Source organism: Hesperophylax consimilis, chromosome 12, assembly GCF_061612785.1.
Source record: "Hesperophylax consimilis isolate HC1 chromosome 12, BYU_Hcon_1.0, whole genome shotgun sequence".
NCBI lineage: Eukaryota > Metazoa > Arthropoda > Insecta > Trichoptera > Limnephilidae > Hesperophylax > Hesperophylax consimilis.
Window position 1 is genome coordinate 6,041,614 of NC_142847.1, and position 20,898 is coordinate 6,062,511.

Here is a 20,898-nt window from a genome sequence, read left to right on the forward strand (position 1 = left end):
AGGGCGATGTGTTAGGTGAGGAATAATCAGCGCTTTGGCGCCTTGGCAATTCGGCGCCCAGAGCGGACTGCTTCAATTGCGCCCGCATAGGACTGGCCCTGCAGTTACCAGAGTTGTAGAGAAGTACTGTTACACTTTTGTATCATACGTGTCCAGAACCTTGCAAGGAATTTCAATAAAATTCATATTTACGTAAAACTGAAAGCACACTCTGACTTCGAAATCTTCAGATACCATGTCGCTGACACATAAAATATCTTTTAATTCAGTTAAAATTATCAAATAATATGCCACATGTCATTAATAAAGTGAATTACAATCTGATATAGTAACAGAAACTGAAACAAATCGAAAGAAACATCTATCTCTTCACCCGGAGCCACCAGACGAGGAAATGACCACCGCCAAGGAACTACCGCAGTATTTACGTTGTCCCCCCTCCACTGTTCACCAGATGAAATTGGGAATTTCAATGGCCAAAACCTACAGCCAATCACAGCAAAGTGGAAATAAATTGCATAATTACGAGTTCTAAATATCCATTTCTGATAACGACGAGATTACGGGAAACTGATCATACTTATGGCGAAGAAATAAATATCAACACTAAAAAATGACTATACGCTAAAATAATAACCTAAAAATTTACACCTAACTGTATTTTCCACACTTTGAAAAAATGTTCAATCCAAAAATGTCAAGCACCAAAGCCAATATGTAAAACTGTATATTTTATTGTAAAATAAATAAACGAGATTTAGGGTGATGGTTTAGGTAAGTTGAACTGGCATATTTAGAGGTATGGCCCCACAACGTTGCCTTTCCCTCGGCAAGCTAACAGCCGAGAGGAAAAATACCTAACTAAATTTACTCCCATTAAAGAGGAGGTTCCCAACAGGGAAGAGCCAACGCGAGTTTGTCCTCTAAAAGTAGGGTCAGATTTGATGTAAAGTCAGTTCAACAACTACCTCTGAAAAGGAATCAACTCTTCTGAAAACCAAAACCAAGTCTCCAAGTGAAATATTTAAAAAGTGTTTTATTCAGTAGTAAAATCAGTTCCCTTCCAGTTTAAATTCAGTTTTTTCCTAAGTATTAGATTCAAGTGTCAAGTCAGATTTAGAAATCAATTCTTCTCTGTACTTTGACGTAGCTTCACTCCACTTTTTCGCCACACTCCCCGAGGCTGATTTCGTGACAAGTTGTGTCCAGCCCCCCTATCGTTACAGTATCTGTACGATCACATAACTGTCTCGTACAAATTTAGTACCAAAGAGTTGTAGAGAAGTACTGTTAAACTTTAGTACGAAAGAGTTGTAGAGAAGTACAATTTCCCAATCCAATGCTAAAGTCGTAGAGAAGAAGTATGTACAGTTTTTACACTTCAGTACCAGAGTTCCACATAATATATAACTTTAAACCATCCTTTACTGTTTCTGTCGGTGTTTAACAGAGAGCAAACAAAGAAATAAAAGTACAGCAATGTTTTATTAAAAAAAGTATTTATTTTAAATCAATGCAAAAATGTTTGTTAGATGTATTTTTGTATTGACATCAAATTTTTTGCGATTTGTAAGGATAATGACAGTCGATAACATTAGAGTACAGCAATAAGCATGCATTTTCTATTCAGCGGCAACTTTGACGTCTTCCAAGTTCCTCAGGGGTTTGTGAATGCACTCCTCCTTGTTGATGAGATGGGTAGTCTTGTTGACCAGTTGCATGAGCTCATTGAGATTGTTGGACCAGGCGTTCAGACGGTCCGACACATCAGGATTTTGACTGTAACAAAAAGGATTTATTACATTATTAGTTAACGCGTTCGCATGCTTTATAGCTATGACTTTAGAATACAGCATTTTTGGTAAGACACTCTGATTGAGACATCCTTTGATTTTTACAATAGCTTCACAAATCTTTGAGGATGCTGTGTGGAGAGTCTTCAAAGGAAATGAAGGAGGAGGTTTTTGAACAGAAAAAGGTATGAGGGGTGGGTAGGATTCTGGGGGTCGGTGTGTCCAGAAGTGACAGACGTACGAATCGGTCGAGAGTCTGGCTGGAGAGGTGAAAGGGTCACTCTTAACCGGCTGCTCCAAAACTGACCCACTACGCAGTTGGACAGCAGACACATCTGCCATCGAGACCTGGACAAATCTAACCCCATGCCCCCCTGTTCAACTTCATTTGGTGATCAACATAAAATAAAGGGGGACACCTTTTCAAATGTGTTTGGTTTAACAGTTCTGGATGATCAGAAGTCAGAAGCCACTACTATATGAAACTATCTAGTAAAATCATGCCGCTCTCAGCGGCTGGAACATACTGCAGTTTGCATCCATCGTCATATTAGATTAGCAGTGAGAGTATATACCTGAAGTGGACGATACCGGCGGGTCGGTCAGTCTTGGCGTTGACGGTGCCTCCCACCACCAGCTTGCAGAGGAAGTCCTCGGCCTCGGCATGTCCCAGTCCCAGCAGCTCGCTCATTCGGCTCAGCGTGATGCGGGTATAGTACATTGACATTATACGGATATTCTGCAACAAACAATCCACGTAAAGAATAGTACAGCTTTGCTAATTATATATCCATCTTTACTTTGCAGGTAATTTTGAAATGGGAACATTTGCAACTTCAAATAATGGTCCTCGTTAACTGCCAATTCTAGGCCTATTAATGCATGGTAAAATTTCGATGATTGTTATGTTTGACCCTCAGTTTATTAACCCTTCTGCACCAGAGGGGAGGGTTTTACACTTCCCCAAACGAGTTTTGTGCAAATTCTAAATTGTTTTTTTACATTACTTACTCCATAATAGGAGCTGGATAAAATAACAGCTTATGATGAAAATTGCAGTTTTGAGTAAAACGCATTCAAAGTTTTTTGGAATGCTTAGTATTCACGTGTAACTAGTATTCAAAATTTTGCGTGTAGCTTCTTTGTCTGTGTAAAACCTAAGGAAGTAATATTTACACAGCAGATAAAGAAGGTATTGTAGATATGAAAAAGGCAATGGGAGCATGTTTGTTGTTTAACTTTTTCGCCGCTACGCGCATCAATTCATGCGAAAATAATTCGTGCCCCCAGCGCTACGCGCATCAAATCATGCGTTTGACTTTAGCGGCTGTATACTACGTAAATATGTGACGAATTTAGCAGAAAACTGAACCAAAAAATAGTTCAATCCTTTATCTTACTGACATCTGGCGTTTGCTGGTTAAAATATAATAAATTGTTTACATAAAACATTGTGAAGGCGATGATTCGTTAAATCTTCATTCAGTCATTTGAATGTCGCGCCGCTGAACCGTTGTGTCATCCATAGTATTTCTAAGGTGATCCAGTCTGCTTTGATGGACTTATGCGTCGTTGTAAAATATTGACCGATTTCTATTTTGCGAATCTTTTTAAGTAATTTATTTTTCTGTGGTATATTAGTTTGTTTGTGAACTTAAGTGACGTGAAGTGTTTTAAAAATAGTTATTTTACTCAAGACTTTTTGATTGACTTTCTTTTGTGATTTTATTTCTAAATTTTGTGGACAACCTAAATTGTAATATATCTGTCTATATTTATGGGCTTACCTTTTATATATCAAAATTGAACTCCCTTAAAAATGGCAAACCGCAATCTTACGGAAGACGAAATTTATGAAACATTTTTAGACATTGACTCTGATTTAGAAATAAGTGAAGATGATCAAGATATACCAATTAATGAAGAAGTTAGTGACAGTGAAATAAACGCCCCCGGGACAAGCCAAGATCATGACTCTCGTACACCTAACTTAGACTATACCGTAAATGCAGACTGCTTTTCTTCTTGGACCTCTGGTCCATTTATTCCAATAGTTCATGAATTTGATGAATTTGTGTCAGGTTTTGATCCATCCACTTTATTTTCTGGTAATTCATCGGAAATTGACTTTTTGAATACTTCTGGAACAAAGAAATAGTGACAGAAATAGTGATCGAAACTAATCGATATTATATAGCCACCATATCAAAAGAAGAACCTTCCCAAAAATCCAGACTTCGTAAATGGGTTGACACATCTGTCGAAGAAATGTACATTTTTTTTGCACTGTTAATGTTAATGACTAGAAACCGACATCTTACTATCGAAGAACACTGGTCCACTGACCCATTGCTCGCTAGTACAATTTTCGGAAAAACCATGTCTAGGGATCGTTACGAAATTATATTGCGAATGTTACACTTCTCAAACCCCGACACACAAATTCCTGGTGACCGACTTTACAAAATTAAAATCCTAATTGACCATACCCGAAAATTGTTCAAAAAAACTTTGATACCTTATGAAAATTTATGCATCGATGAGAGCATAATTGTTTTGAAAGGGCGTTTAATTTTCAAACAATATATACCATCCAAACGTCACCGGTTTGGAATTAAAATGTTTGTATTGTGTGACGTGAAGACGGGTTTTATATTAGACTTCATTATTTATTGTGGCGAAGGGACTGACATAACTGACTCTGAATGTCTCGGGGTTTCGGGGGCTGTAGTAACGACACTACTTCAAGATTATTTAAATAAAGGACATAATCTTTTTATTGATAATTGGTACAGTAGCCCTCAACTATATGATTTTCTCCATGCGAACAAAACCAATGCATGTGGTACGGTGCGGAAGACACGAAAAGGCATGGCAAAATTTAATAAACTTAAAAAGGGTGAAATGAAAGCACAACATCGTGGACCTCTGTTGGCTTTAAAGTGGTGCGATAAAAGAGAAGTTCACATGCTAACAACCTTACATGACGACTCTATGGACATGACGGGAAAAGTTGATTGGAAAACTCGTCAACCAATTATGAAACCCAAGTGCGTTCTAGACTATAATAAGTGTATGGGTTCTGTTGACAAAGTGGACTTGATGTTAAGTAGTATTAATTGCCTGCGAAAAACAATTAAGTGGTATAAAAAAGTGGCCTTCCATATTATTGATCTATATTTATTGAACTCTCATATAGCTTTTAAATCAATTACAAATAAAAATGTTAGTTTAGCAGATTTCCAATTAGCTGTAATACGACAATTGTTGCAAAAATATCATGAAACTTCCCGATCTGAGCCTCATTCTCGCTCTTCACATGATCTACCTCTGAGACTAACTGCTAAAGCATTAGCAAAACATATGCCCCACCCAATAAAGGGAAATAATAGTCAAAAACTACACCGAGCCTGCCGAGTATGCGCCATTTCTAAAAAAAGGAAAATGTCCCAGTATAAATGCCCAGAGTGTAATGTGACATTGTGTGTATGGCCATGTTTTAGAAACTACCATGAAAAACAAAATTTGTAAATATTTCTCCTCGTGTTAACTTTTTATTCAAACTTTATTTGTTAGTAGATATAATAATAAAAATAATTGTGTTTTGATGATATCGGCGCAGTGGTCCAAATCCCATCAGACCGGGTAAGTAATTACTATAAACAATATAGCAGTGTGCATGCGAATGGCGACAGTTCTTGTTGATTTCTTGTGATGCGTCACTGTTTATAATATTATATCTGTATCCTGTGGTTTATTGTTTATTTATGTGTTTCAACAAACTTCAAGAGAATTAATAAAGCTTTTAAGATAAGCAAATCATAAATCTGTCAAGAAATAAGAGATTTATAGCTGTTTAAAGTGGTAGGTTTTGATTTTCAAAGTGAGTACCGCGTACGAGTGTAATTTTCGGTACATTTGATCGCGGTGAAAAGGTTAATCGATTGCATCAACTTAGGTAATCCTAGAAAAAGTAATTGGATTGATGAAAATTCTTACATGTTCTACGACCCTATTTCTCAGGTCGACCCATCTCTTTTCTCCGTCTTCGGTGGAGGCATCGAATACTGGTGTGGCTCTGAGGGTCTTCTCGTACAAGGTGCAGAGATTATCCCATCGAATTAGCTCGGGGTTTATGAATAATCTCAGCAATTCTCTAGAACATAAGAACATAACCTATTATTGTCAATACCAAACTTATTAACCTTTTGAACGCGTTAATTTGCTCCGTTTTATCTATACCCGTACGCGGTACATATTTTCAAATACCTATGCATGCAATTAAATGTCAAATTATAGCATTCTGGCATGATTTATTGGACTATATAGACAGAACAGATTATTCTCCACAATATGAAAACAAATCCTCGTGTGTCAACACTCTTAGATGTTTATAAAAACAAAAACATAAAATTTCATACAAAGACGTACCGTATCTTTTGAATAATGTGGTCCCGCCATTCACTCGGCGTCATAAATAAACCACTCTCGGTGTGTGTGTACTTAGGCCACTGTGTTTATAGACACAAGTGGGACACCATGATCACTTATCATTCTTAGTTATGAAAAGTTGTGAATAACAAACTAGTACTAACGCCATCCGTTGACAAAAATGTAAACTAAAGGACTAAAAGGCGCGAAGAGACGCACTTGGTTATCGATCTTTTTTTATGAAATACAATTTTATTTTTGAGAAATTCTTGTAGATGTCAGCATCGTGATAGTTCTACAAATGTCCAAGTGAGCAAGAAATACATTTATGACGAAAGAGAGCGGGAATATCGGCCGTCAAAGTTGCCGTATCAACTGTTGATACAGCCGCGTGTGAGTATTGACTTTTTGCCGTAACAACAGTTGATACGGCCGCGTGCAAAGAGTTAATGTTATAAATTTGATAGCAAGCAAAAATCTGATTGTACGAAGTGGCAAGAACTTGCAAATGATACCATTAAATGTTCTGGAATTATTTCTGGGTTAAGATGACTATTTTTTAATTCAGTGTCATTTCAATCATGAGTTATGATGCTTCGAAATATCTATTTAACTGCTCCAGCATTTGAGGGTCATATATGACCGGGCGTCCATATTTTATAAAAGTATTTTTATGTCTTTTTCTATCATGCTAAAATACATAATATTTTCGAAGTTAGAAAGAGAAATAAAAATTCTTTCCAGTTTGCCTCAAATATTTATACTGGAATCCATTAATAAAATCCTAAAATTAACCAAAATGAATAATTCATATTTCGCGCCGCAATAGTAACAATCGGTTTAACTTTAAAAGTTATTTCTTATTATATGAACGAGATAAAAGTGAAGTTACAGTTTTCTTACAAATTCCCCAAACAAAACAAATGTGTTTTTGAAATTTCGAGTTCTCTCAATTTTTCTATGATTGGCGTAAAATAGCGTGGTTTAATACCGGACTTAAAATCAAGCGCATCATATTATAAAAAACTCTGCACGATGAATGCCATCGGATTGCATAATACATGGTGTCCGGAAACTAGTGGTACAAACTAGTTGACTATATTATTAAAAACTCTAATTTTTTATAATAATATTTTCTGATCATTTATTAACCTGTTAACCGGGGAGTTCAGTTTTGAATTACGCAGCATATAACGGGTGCGAACTCCTTCTCTAGGACGTATCAATACGTCACGCCCGGTGGACGTTAATTTTATTTTTTTATTTATGCATCAAAAAAAGTGAAAACATCGAATTAAAAAAATAGAATATTTACAAACAATCATAAAGATTACAAAAAATATAAAAAAGGTTATATTTACAGAACAATAAATAAAAGCACACAGATAAAAGAAAAACATTGAGTTTAAAAAAATAAAATATGTAAAAATTAAAAACTCAATTTCCGTGTGATATGCTCGGAAATATACGTCCCGCTCGTTCCAGGGCGCAACATATATTTCAAGGACGTATTTATACGTCCTACCCGTACCCGATACTGTTTACGTTTGACGTATTTATACGTCCCGCCCGGTTAACAGGTTAATAAATTTTCTGTTCTGTAAGCCAGCATTGATTTTTTGTTCTCTTCCCAGAAACCATCTATCCACATTAGCACTGATATACCACGAATTTTATCATATTTTAGCAAATATGGCAAGTAAACACACTACGAGTTATCTCGTAGTCGGCGTCCTAGCAAAGAACGCAATCTACGAGTTATCTCGTAGTCGGCGTCCTAGCAAAGAACGCAATCTACGAGTTATCTCGTAGTCGGCGTCCTAGCAAAGAACGCAATCTACGAGTTATCTCGTAGTCGGCGTTCTAGCAAAGAACGCAATCTACGAGTTATCTCGTAGTCGGCGTCCTAGCAAAGAACGCAATCTACGAGTTATCTCGTAGTCGGCGTCCTAGCAAAGAACGCAATCTACGAGTTATCTCGTAGTCGGCGTCCTAGCAAAGAACGCAATCTACGAGGTTGATGATTCATTTTAATGCTTAAATGCATCTTGTATGCTTTGTCTAGTTAACGATATTTTAACACTGCAAGCCTACTCATATGTAAAGCATTTAAGCATTAAAATGAATCATCAACATAAAAAAGATTTTTTTTCAACTTGAGGATTTAAAAAAAAAAAATCGCACGTTGCGCCACAATACGAAGTATGTCAAAAAATTACAAATAAATAGTAGTATATCTGTGTGTAAGGATAGAATGGCCAACCTTATGATTCCAGAGATAGCCTCATTTTTAATGTCAGTGCCATACAAATTTTTCTTAAAAAAATGATGACTCCTTCATTTGTACACGCAATTGCTTCATATGAAATTTTAAAGCATAGTAATGATCAGCAGAATCCATTTCTAGCCAAAAAAAAATACCCTTGAAAATTCAAGTCTCTACGCCTATGAAAGGCGATTTTCAGCCCACTGTGCGGCGTCCTAGCGAAGAACGCAATCTACGAGTTATCTCGTAGTCGGCGTCCTAGCAAAGAACGCAATCTACGAGTTATCTCGTAGTCGGTGTCCTAGCGAAGAACGCAATCTACGAGTTGGCAGTTAACGTGTTAAACTACATCACATAGAAAACCCAAAAAAAAATTAGTTTGAATTGGAGCATTTAGATTTTTTTTTGAACTACAACTAAAGAGTTTAGAAACTTTTGGAGCCAGGCAATGCTTTGTTACATTTTAAAAGACAGTAAACAGTTGACAGATGATAATAACTTTAGTTTTATGCATTATGAAAATTGACTCCAAATGTGATGTAGATTCACCAATCCTCCTTTTACCACTAGTTTCCGGACAATGCGCATAAATACTATGTGGAATACAAAGATAATTACTTGTAGACGGGCAGCTGGTCGAGCTGCTTGTCGGCCACCAGGCGGTGCGTGAGGTCGGCCTGCTCGTTGTCGTGGGGCGCCAGCAACAAGTAGAGCACCGCCCCCACCAGAGTGTCAGGGCCCCCGATGACCCCCAGCGCCCGGTAGTGGCGGCACACCGACAGGTATGAGCAGCTCTGCTGGTCCACTGCGATCATCAGGCGGTAGAACTTCTCCTTCAGTTCCTAAAGTTTCAAAAGAGAAATTAAGAAGTGGCAAATGCCTTTCTATAAGATCATTAAACCCATGTGCTGCCTGTTCAAATTCACTTTGTCAACAATTCGCTACGTCAAGGAAAAATTCGGTGTTTTTTAATGTGTCAATTTAAATAATCTTTATAGCTTTCCTCTTCCCTTCGGGGCTTTCTTTATTTGACAAACTCACTAGTGATATCTAAAGTACATACTTATAAATATTTTAATCCTGAAATGTACTCCATAGTGTCGTTTTGACGTGAATAATAAATACCTACAGAACACCAGAGAGTGGCTCCGCCCGTTTTTCACCAATACAAATAAACAAAGAGATAGCCTGCCACGCAGTCGGTTGTCAGAAGCATCCACCACTAAGACCTCCCTGGTCGAGGGATAAGGCTCTCGACTAGCAAGCTGGAGGACGCAGGTTCAAATCCCGGCGTGCACAAGTTAATTTTATTTGATTAAATTGTGTTATTTCACAAATTCTCATTTAAAAATAACATATCGCACACCCAGATGAAGAGTAGTACAACTCAAAATACCTCTTTTTTCAGGAACAGCAAAAAACATTTTACTCGATTTTTATGTGACCGATTAAAAATATTTTTATATAATGTTGTATGTTATTTTACAAGGATATTTATTTGCTCAATTACTTATCATCAAATACACGTATCACTTGTTTATTAATTAATTTCGTATTATTTTAGTATTCGTGACTAAATCATTGTTTAATAATTTTATCAACTCAAATTAATCAACTATTATGAATTAGTAAAATTAAAATTACTTACTTTTTTAAACAAAACCGGAGTATGTGGAGTTGATATGTAGAACGCCCGAGAAACAAGACAGGTTCAATCACGAATACCAAATCAACTAAAATAATTCACGCTTTATGACTGCAGTTAATCACGAATACAAAACTAAGTCGAAATAATCCAGTCTTTGTGCGTATTGACAGCACCTTCCCCTACTGCTGGTATGTCGTAATTGGTGATGTGTTACTGTTGTTGGTGGTAGGTGTACGTGGAGCAACTCAGAAAGACTAACTTACATCGCCATCACATTATTATTGATGGAGATTTTAAAACAGGTGTCTTTGTAGTTTGTGTAGTTTTCGACGCAGATTCCGAAAATCGCAATAACTCAATTTTGAATTATTTCGAGTTGTGCTACCCTTTATCTAGGTGTGCGATATATTATATTTGCGGTACGTTCCAGAGTTGAAAATATTCTCAGTATCACCCAGGTGTAAGACCACCATTCAAGATTGAAATGTTGCTTGAAATGGTTTTGGCTGTATTTGGTGACCAGATCTGAATAGCCAGGTACTCCCCTATCTCGTTCTCCTCTCCGCTACCTTCAGCTTCACAATATTCTGAATGTGTAATTATATATAGAATTTATAAATCGTCATTTAAAATACACCGTTTGGTTGGACTGAATTTACTGATTCTGACATCAGAACCAGTCTACGTGAGTCTCTATATTTTATTTATTTATTTATTTATAGAATACATGATAATACAATAATACATTTTCTTACATGTGATACATTAAATCACCACATAAATCATATATATGTACATGGTCAACAAGATCCAAAGTCTCGTCATTTCTTTCGTAGTAATGCAGTAATGTTTATCAGGTGTGCTGATGGATGTATTTTTGCACTTTGCTTAAATACAATAACATTAGTGACGAGATTATAACATTTAATCTAGTGTTCTTCAATGTTAAAAGCGGGTAATCTTAAGTATAAAAAACGTCTCAACTCCCACACAAAATACAGTGCTGGTTGAAAAAAAACATAGGCTTTTTGAGACTGGTGATGTTACACATCACATCCATAGATTTGGTGCGATTTCGGGAGACCAGAAAAATTAAAACTTTAAAAATTATTTTAACTATGAAAACTAACTATAACAATAAAAATGAAATTTAAATTAGAAGGTCATTATTGATCAAAATAAAAAAAAGAGACTGGAGTTCTCTATTATCATGTTTTTTAACCACTCAGAACATTAGAACGTCAAAGACGTAAATATTATAATAGCGGTCAAGACATTAGAACGTCTTTTCACGTAAACGCGCGAGATTTTACAAAAATCGATTTATTTCCATCACTAGTATACGGATTGCCATGATTTAAAAAACAGAGTATCGATAATGAATAACGCTACGCGTCTGTATTCAAGAATATCTATGGAACGTAGAAGTGCATTATATAAGCCGATTGAATCTGTCATCTTGTTCGTTCATAATTTATTGCGTTTCTAAATAATTTATTAAAAATATTTTAGTTTGGACGGTTAATATTTTGAGGTGACTAATAGTTTTTAATTATATTTCTTCAATATATCAAGTGTTATTTCTTTATGATACTCAGAAAAAAGTACATTTTTCACGGCTTTGAAATAATGGTAAGCGATTCTTCCATATTTTTGACGTTTTCATAAAATGTATATTTAGAAACGCAAATATTTACTTATAACAACACAATGCGATAGTGGATTTCATAATCTTTCCAAAACATATTTTAGAATGAGGCTACGTTTCCCAAAACGTGAGTTATGAAGCTTTTAGCAAAACTCGTAAATAACACAAAAATTATCACGTTTTGACAGTTCTCAAAGGAACACATAGTAAATAAATGTCTTTGTCTGAGAGGTTAACTATTTATGGAGATAATATACAGTACAATACTTACCTGATAGGTCACTTGAGATTAACACTTGATTGACATATCTAATTGTTTATTAGCGAAATTTAGATACAGGATTCAGGATTCAATTGGAAAATTGAATATAACTGGACTTTCTCTTAGGAATGGTATATTTAATTTAAGGATACGACAGCTTAAAAAGGTAAGTTTTTAGTTTAGACCTGAATTCTGTTATGACTTGTTATGGATCTTAGTTCCGGAGGGAGTTTATTCCAAGCCTTCGGCCCAGATACTCCGAAAGCGCGATCACCAAACTTAGTATTTGGCTTGCGCATAGGTTCTATCAGTCTGCCTACAGCTGCTGATGTTGCAGATATAAGCGTTGACAGCCTCAGACCAGTGTTTTCCGGGAAGCATAGTTCAGAGATGTAGGGTGGGGCCATTTCATTGATGGATTTAAACACCATCCAGCACAGTTTGTACTGGATTCTTTCAGGGCACTTGAGCCAGTGAAGGTTACGAAGGTGTTCTGAAATTTGCGAATATTTTGAAATGTACCAATCATTATTCGAATTTCTTTGTCCAAAGACACACTGCAATGCCATCTATTGTGCATTTCGGCAAACAAAAACCATGTTGGTGCTCTATACACGCAAGGCATGAAACACAATGTTTGAGGTATTTGAAAAAATTATGTAAATTATAATTAATAAACTTTATTTTTATTTTTATTGTGAATACCTCACAAGAGTCCCAACTGCTCCCGTCTGGAGCCAGTGAGACTATGGCATCCACAATTAGGGGATGTTGTGAGGCTGAAGGTAAGTGGGGAAGGGAAAGAGGAACGTGGGGAAGTACCTGGCTATTCAGATCTAGTCACTAAACACGGCTAAAGCCATTTGGAGCAACGTTTCAATTCTGAATGGTGGTCTTACACCAGGGCGATACTGGTAGTATCTTCCACTCTGGAACGTGCCGCAAATATACTATATATTATTTTAATTAATTAATTGTGAAATAACACAAATTAATCAAATAAAATTTATTTGGGCACGCCAGGTTCGAACCCGCGACCTTCGGAATGGCAGTCCAATGCGTTACCACTGGACTATGCCGACCGTCAAACTAACCAAAACTAAAATAAATTAATACAAGCAATAATTATTAACATGAAAATCTTCTGAGAATAAATTAAACATATTTTTTGTGTGAAACCGCACATGGGTCCCAACTGCTCCCAACTATCTGAAACCAATGAGACAATTGCATCTCCAATTGGAGTATGTTGTGAGGCCGAAGGTAGTGGGGGGGGTGAAGGAGATGGGGAAGAGGAATGTGAGGAAGTACCTGACTATTGTACTGTCATCTAACACGGCCAAAGCCATTTCAAGCTACGTTTCAATTCTGAATGGTGGTCTTACACCAGGGCGATACTGAGAGTATCTTCCACTCTGGAACTTGCCGCAAATATACTTTGTTATTTTTAATTAATAATTTGTGAAATAACAAAAATTAATCAAATAAAATATACTTGTGCATGCCGGGAGTCGAACCCGCGACCTCCAGCTTGCTAGTCGAGAGCCTTACCCCTCGACCACGGAGGCGTAAAAATTGTGGTGCTTAAGCTAGCATAGTTATATGCCTCAATCGATGAAACGATACAACTAGACTGTTAAAATAACGTAACAAATATATTTATAAATTACTTTTGTGGTCTCATCCTCGAAGAACTTAGTGTTGATCTTCTTGGAGATGATCTGCGTCCTGACATAATCCTTGATTTCCGAGCACAGCCGCATCTGCTCCAGGATCAGCTCCACCTTCTCCCGCTTCTCCATGGTGCCATACGTCTCCACCTGCAACTCCTGGATGATCTTGGCCGCCTCGGCCACATTATCCTCGCTCTCGCGGATCTGCGCCAGCTTGTGCGTGAGGCGCGCTCGCTCCACTTCCACGTAGATCTTGCCCTCAGTGACGGAGCGCAGGGTCTCGATCAGCTTGATCTTAGTCTCCTTGTCGGGGGTGTTCTCCACGTAGAGGCAGCACTCTTGCACCATCTTCACCACGGCTTGCTTCAGTTGCGATCTAACAAACAAAAGGCACATTTTATGTTTTTAAAAAAAGACAAACGTTGCAAATAACCAGACAATCAGTGGCGGCAGGTACTCACTAAAATGATTGAAAACATACCATCTCTATTTGAAATAAATTTAATTATTCAAAATATTAACACTTTTGTTGTCTTCATCGTATCCAAAAACCATTTTTTTTTACATTAGCTTCAAACAGGAGGCCCTGAGGAAAATAATTTGCCTTAAGGCCTATGTCATCTTTGGGGATGTTGTATGGAGGGTCTTTTTAGGAAAGGAAAGGGAGGAAGTACTGGGAAGGAAAAGGGTATGAAGGGTGGGTGGGAACCCGGAGGTCAGTACATATATCCAAGAGTGACAAACATATGAATCCAAAAATTCTGCAGGAACAATTCAGAAAGAAAGTACATTCTTCAATTTCTATGGGTATTTGACTGGAAACATTGACATTCTGCTATCTATTATCTGTAATTTTCATGCACATGTTAGAGAAGAGTTATGAAAGAAATTTAAAACTTTATTTTCAATATATTTACCTGCGCTTGGCGAGCAGTGCAATGTGATCATTGAGGGAAACCCAATCCTTCGCCTCATAGCAGATTTGTACAATGGTCACCAGCACCCGCGATGTGGACACCATATCTGCACCCTTTTAATGGGAAAAACATTAACTTTAATAGTTTTGTTTCCTTATAAAACTTATTGTTTGGTACACAACAGTGGGACAGTCGCTGCCAGCTGGCGAAGCCATGACATACATTAAAGTCCGTAATTGGACAATTTGTACGCCACAATTTAGTGAAAAATCATTTCAAGGGCGCTGTGCATGACAAATTGTAATTTTGGCACTCTTTTCACATGAAGGCATTGGCTTGCATAGTGTTTTTCCTTGTTGCCAAATCCCGAGAACTCAAAATAACAAGTATTGATGAAAAGTCAAGTTTCAATGCTTTAATGCATGCAAATAGGTTTATTGGTTTGTTTTAAATATAACAATCTAGAAAATAAATCTGAAAAAGTATTCTTACAGTTCTGGTTTGCTTTTCAAGAGCCAGAAGTTGGTCTAGGGCATCGGGAACTTTTCCTTTGGAGGCCAATTCCCTGCAAATCGGAATTTTCTCATCACAAGTTTTGCTGTAGTCTACCTAAAAATGTAAAAAAATACATGTTATAGTTTTTCTAAAGAACAATTTTAATGCTCCACAGGTAATAATTTTATTGGAGTCTGAAATTGAATAAAAGCTGGCAAAACTATCGCCAACAGCCTAAAATAATCCTCATTCACTGTTTACAAGGAGGTCATAAAGATATACAAATTTGACAGGACTTACTTCCATTTTGATAATTTTTCCACTCGCGTCCAATTCCCCCATATCTCCGTTGACTGCCATTGTTTAGCTAAAATAGTAAATAGTAACATTTATAAAATATAAATAACAAAATAAATACTACATGACATGCAATTTTGGAACTGATATAACCTCAATATTTGCATACAATTTGGGTAAACAATGGACATATTTTAATTCAGTTAAGAAAGGAAGTATAAAGATACCTAATTTACGGCACAGTTTAATATAAAACCACGATTTATTTAACGTCAAGTGAATATTAGGCAGATGACAAGTAAAATCCAATTGCACAAATCGCCGCTATGTATTTTTTAAAATTTTATTGTGGCTGTCAAATGAGTGACGAGGCCTGTTCGTAATTTTACGGTAACTTTTTGCTGACATATTATAATTTTCTTTTCTAAAGGGCCCCAAATATCTACCTTTTCTTGGTCGTTTGTTTCAAGCCAAAATTTTGATATTTCGGGAAGGGACCTAGTTCTGTGAACCTCGCGCCCCAATGTTTTTTTATTTATTGAAACGCCACGATGGCTTTTACATAAAAGTGATACATGAAATTATAAGTATCCAGTGTACACTTTGGGGGGGAAAAAATAAAATAAAAATAAATACTCTCGTAATAGTAAAATAATAAACTAGGTTAGTTAGAGTTCATATGTTTCTAAATTATCAATACCAAAAGTTCCTCTGAAATCATAAGATTTATAAGTAGGTACTTAATATTTATAAAACTTATAAAAATTAAAATAATGAATTAAACAAATTGTCCAAAGAAACTATGTCAACGAAAATTCTTTTTCCAACTTTCTCCAGGCAGGCAGGTATAATAATATTTAAAAAATGATGCAAATAAGAAAATCCAAATAAGCACGACGATTTCAAATTTGAAAAAATAATCCCTACTAAACCATAAAGACGACAACCATCTTCAAACGGAAAAGTAACGCACAGACATATTTACAGACAGATGAAATGCGAAACGGTCGAGTTATAACTGGATGGTATATAGTTAAGTAGTATGATTTGAGATTTCACGGTCAAAAGTATAACTACCTCCTTCTTTATCTGGCTAAAGACTACCTCCTTGTTTAGGCTACAGAAGGATATAGCGCAACACAACCATAACATAACCGAACAATACCCCAAAAAATCACTATAAGTAGGTAGATATTTAAGTATCTACTTACAAATCTAATGATTTCATAGGAAATTTTGGTTTCTTCTAAATAAAAGAAAATTACAAATATAATATTATTGGAGACAATGTCTATAACTGTTCACTGGGTGGTTTATTTATGCTGTTCACAGAACTACTAGTAACCCATTCGAGTGTTAAAAGGTTAAACACTTTGCAAAGTTTTCACACGTCATCACAATTTTATTTTCTTCCCCTTTTCTTTTACTCGCCGCCTCTGCTCAATGCTACTTCGGCAGCTGTCTCTTATGTAATTGATGTACCAACATAATATTAATTCTCATTGAATTTCCCCAGACGTGAGATTGAGTGAATTTATGAAAGCATGATTATTGGTAGAATTCATGAAACCTTTAATATTGACGAAAATTTAGAAGCGATAGAAATGGAGAAAATGAAGAAGTAAAGAAATAGGACTATAAGCTAAATAGGCTAGCAAAGTATTTTTTGTGTACGTATTGTGAAAGATTCGTAATCTAGTAAAATTATCATTGTAATTCTGTATTATCGTGCGATGATTACATGATGAAGTTCTGGAATTCTCTCACAAATAACACATTTGTTCAAAGAGTATTCCGAACGCCGTCCAAGGCGAAATTTTTAGAATTGGTGAGTATATGGAAATTTCAATCATTGGTTCGATATTATTTGCTTTAATTCATACGAGAAAAGTTGGATTATTTCTTGCATTCTCAGAACATAACGGTGCGATCCAACGAACATTTTATTTTTCTTAGATTTTTAATCTTATCTTAACGATTTTCATATCTTATCTAGAACGAAAAATGCGTCAGCAGTCTGCAATATCACTTCGACATTGGTCAAACTATCGTACTATCTACTTTCGATAATTTCTTACTAATTATGGCTATGCAAGACACCATATTTCGCACCCTGTAATTTAAATTCTTATGCGAGTAAAAAAAAATCGTGTGAGATCATTTTATTTTCATATTGTAAATTATTTTGTAAGCAAGTCCGAATAATGGATTGTTTCCCTCAGTCATCCACAGCAAATTATTGAACACCCAACTCCATAGAAAATCTCCGCCGACAGGCCCAAGCTGGAAATTGAATTATCCAGCCCGATCCAGCCATTTTGTTTATTTTCACATGAAAAGAAGTGTCTTTGCCGCTGTAAATTTTAGTGAAAATAGCGACAAAAATTAGTTAAATACCCGGATGCGGCTAGTGAAACAATAAATAATAATTTCAACGGCAAATACATGTGGTAAACACCAGATTCCCTCAAAAAGAGGGTTGGGAAATTTGCAGACATTGGGCGCACCGCAAGCAAACACTTTGTCAAAGTGACCACCTCATCCACTAACAAAAGTAACCAACAAAACTCTAACTTTAAATCCACCAACTCAATAAATCCAAATTATTTGAACCGTTTGTCTAAAAAGTCTAAAGGACAAAATCCTCTGGCGTTAAAGGTAATTATCTGCCATTCTTATTTCCGATATACGCATTCCTTTGCATGATATATTAAAAATAATTCCGTAGTTTGCGCAATTGCAGCCTAAAATGTGTATCTAATACTTAGTCATTGAATCAATTTTGGATATAATAACAAAGTGAATGTATTTTACGGTGTGCAGGACGTTATAGATAGTTCTGGGCGAAGTTCCCCGGTGGCGCGCCCGGCTAACATGAACCACTCGCCTGCTGCTGACAGGCAAACCGACAATGTCAGCCAGGTCGAGGAAATGGAAACCCAAGAAGGTTAGTCTGCTCTACGCAACAAACACTACATACCTCATTACATTACCTTACCTTATCTTTGTTCTGTCTGGCTACGCAAATATTCCCTATTGCGCCGCATCGGATTGTCATTCCAAAACAATGTCAAATCCTAATTTAAATATTTGACATGTCATTTGTTTCCCTTGTTTCTTTCTGACAAATTACATCTGTCTAGTAATTCTGCCACAACTGATTATTATGTGAAAATACTGAGTGCATCTATCTCTGCTTCTGCCAATATTCGATAATGTTGTTGTAAATGTAATTTGGTGTGGTGCTATGGAAATTTCAGTCAGTAGTTTGTATACTGATGAAAAAATCGATCTTTTTATTACCCATTGTGTTTTTGTAGTCCTAATTGAAAATGTTTGTGAAAACCAATACAGAACTCCAATTTATACTCTGAACATAATGTGGGAACGTATCTGACAGCCAATTAACTTATTAGGTAAATAGTGCAAATATGTTAATTTGGTTCAGTGTTTATATAATTGTGCTTCAATATTCCTGATTTCATTGTCGTCCCTATTGCTAATTCTATGAACAATGATGGCAGGATTTAGCAAACCTTTTTATAATGATAAAAAAGATTAGATTATGGATGAATCAAAATGGTTTAGCTAAATAAATATAACAATAATAAGTAGTATTGCGCATGGCCAATAGGTTTTATATAAAAATCATGCTTCATGCTTTCATTTCTATCAAATAATGCTTAGTGAACAAACAGTTTGGTGAAATGTTCATTGATTTATTTATTAAAAATGAATTTTTATTTATTAAAATGCACTAAAGTTTATTACCATTCATGTTTATCACATGGGTTTTTTGGCGTAAATAACAGTTAACCTATTTATAGTAAATCATTATTTAAATTTGCTTTAAAAAATAATAATAATCCAGATAATTTCACAGATTGATATTTATCTGAAAATTTAAAATAGAAATGTGTCAAGGGCCGAAAATTGCACAAGTTTGTTTCAAATAAATGCAGTTTCATGGGTATACTTTGACGTTTAATGTTATTTGTGATGATGCCTGAACAAAATAAAAATAAATAAGAATAATAATGTGTGCAGAATCATCAATCGAATGCATTGTAAATATAGCTTTGTATTAGTGATCGACAAACCGGTGGATGTAATCTGTTAGACATAAATTGATTATAGTTAGTAATAACATAGATCTTTTTTTTGTTTTTAATAAGTTTTTATTATTCACAATGTACATTTGTTACGTATAAATTTTTTATAAAATTAGCGACCGGTTTCGACACGTCCGTGTCATTAACTAGCTATTTTAAAACTAAATTTTTAAGTGCAGAAATATGGGGTTTTATTTAGTTTGGTTCTTGGGTGGGAGGGATTTGAGGGAGGGGCAGGGGGTTGAGAGGGAAACGGAGGGAGGAGTCAACATAACGGGGAACATTGTCAATAGAGGTGATTTGCAAGGTGCTATTATTTTATTTACTATATTAATGCTTGAATTAATTTTTTTGTTGATTTCTAAAGTCTCTAATGCGCACAAATTAAAATATTTATTAGTAGTGAATGCCAAAGAAATACAAAAAATAACATAGATCACTGTAGAAATGTATTATATATTTGTATAGCGCCCTTGAGGTGATTTTGCACAAACACGTATTGGTAGTTGCTCCATGTACCATCTCGCAACAATAGAATGGTTACTACAGACATCTGTGGTTTTTTTTAAGAAGATTTTGCAATGTTTTTTGACTTTTGATAAATTGGCGTTCAGATCTCCCGGCTAAAAAGGCCCCTTTCTCTTTCATAATGAACTTATAATAATGGCTGTTGGAAAAATTATTTTGCAATGTGTTCAAATACAGATACATATTGTAAAATAAGGTAAAATTTCAGAATCGCTGGACACACTTAGTTCTAACAGGTCAAATAAGGACAAAACATGCTTGAAACTGTCAAAACACATGAAATTTCAGAAATGCTGGACACGCTTAATCCGAACAGGTCAAACAAGGACAAAACATGCTTGAAACTGTCAAAACACATGAAATCTCACAAATGCTAGACACGCTTAGTACGAACAGGTCAAACAAGGACAAAACATGCTTGAAACTGTCAAAACACATGAAATTTCAGAAACGCTGGACACGCGTAGTACTAACAGGTCCAAACAATGACAAAACATGCTTGAAACTGTCAAAAGACGTGAAATTTGGAAACTTTGAAAAAAAAATGGAACTGCAATCCTTCTTTTACCTTCTCCCCCAATGAAAATAGTCGTTTTTCATAGTAAAACCCCTCCAGCGTTTTAGGGTCATATATGACCGGGCGACCATATTTATTATAAAGAAAAATAACAATTCTCGCCAGTTTGAATATATATATATCTCAAATATTTATACTGGAATCAATTAATAAAATCCTAAAATTAGCCGAAATTAATAATTCATATTTCGCGCCGCTATGGTAACAATCGGTTTAACTTTAAAAATTACTTTTTATTGCATAAACGAGTT

At 35.7% G+C, this 20,898-nt stretch overlaps 2 protein-coding genes across 4 annotated transcripts in view; one reads left to right on the top strand and one right to left on the bottom strand.

Moving 5' to 3' along the window:
• Window positions 1–1,506: 1,506 nt before the first annotated feature.
• Window positions 1,507–15,796, bottom strand: Rpn5 (regulatory particle non-ATPase 5). The gene is made up of 9 exons (XM_089638095.1): window positions 15,658–15,796; window positions 15,434–15,500; window positions 15,131–15,247; window positions 14,639–14,751; window positions 13,719–14,097; window positions 9,109–9,332; window positions 5,793–5,949; window positions 2,369–2,532; window positions 1,507–1,779 (listed from the first exon to the last, which is right to left on the bottom strand). Exons 2-9 carry the CDS (start codon window positions 15,491–15,493, stop codon window positions 1,623–1,625), a joined length of 1,371 nt encoding a protein of 456 aa, XP_089494221.1. The 5' UTR covers window positions 15,494–15,500; window positions 15,658–15,796; the 3' UTR covers window positions 1,507–1,622.
• Window positions 15,797–17,743: 1,947 nt separating this feature from the next.
• Usp7 (Ubiquitin-specific protease 7) overlaps window positions 17,744–20,898 on the top strand; it is a 30,257-nt gene continuing 27,102 nt past the window's right edge. For all 3 annotated transcript variants that reach the window (XM_089638097.1, XM_089638098.1, XM_089638099.1), the window contains exons 1-2: window positions 17,744–18,088; window positions 18,254–18,377. In XM_089638097.1, the coding sequence (XP_089494223.1) occupies window positions 18,305–18,377 (73 nt within the window). In that variant the 5' untranslated portion in view covers window positions 17,744–18,088; window positions 18,254–18,304. The remainder of the gene's footprint in view (window positions 18,089–18,253; window positions 18,378–20,898) is intronic.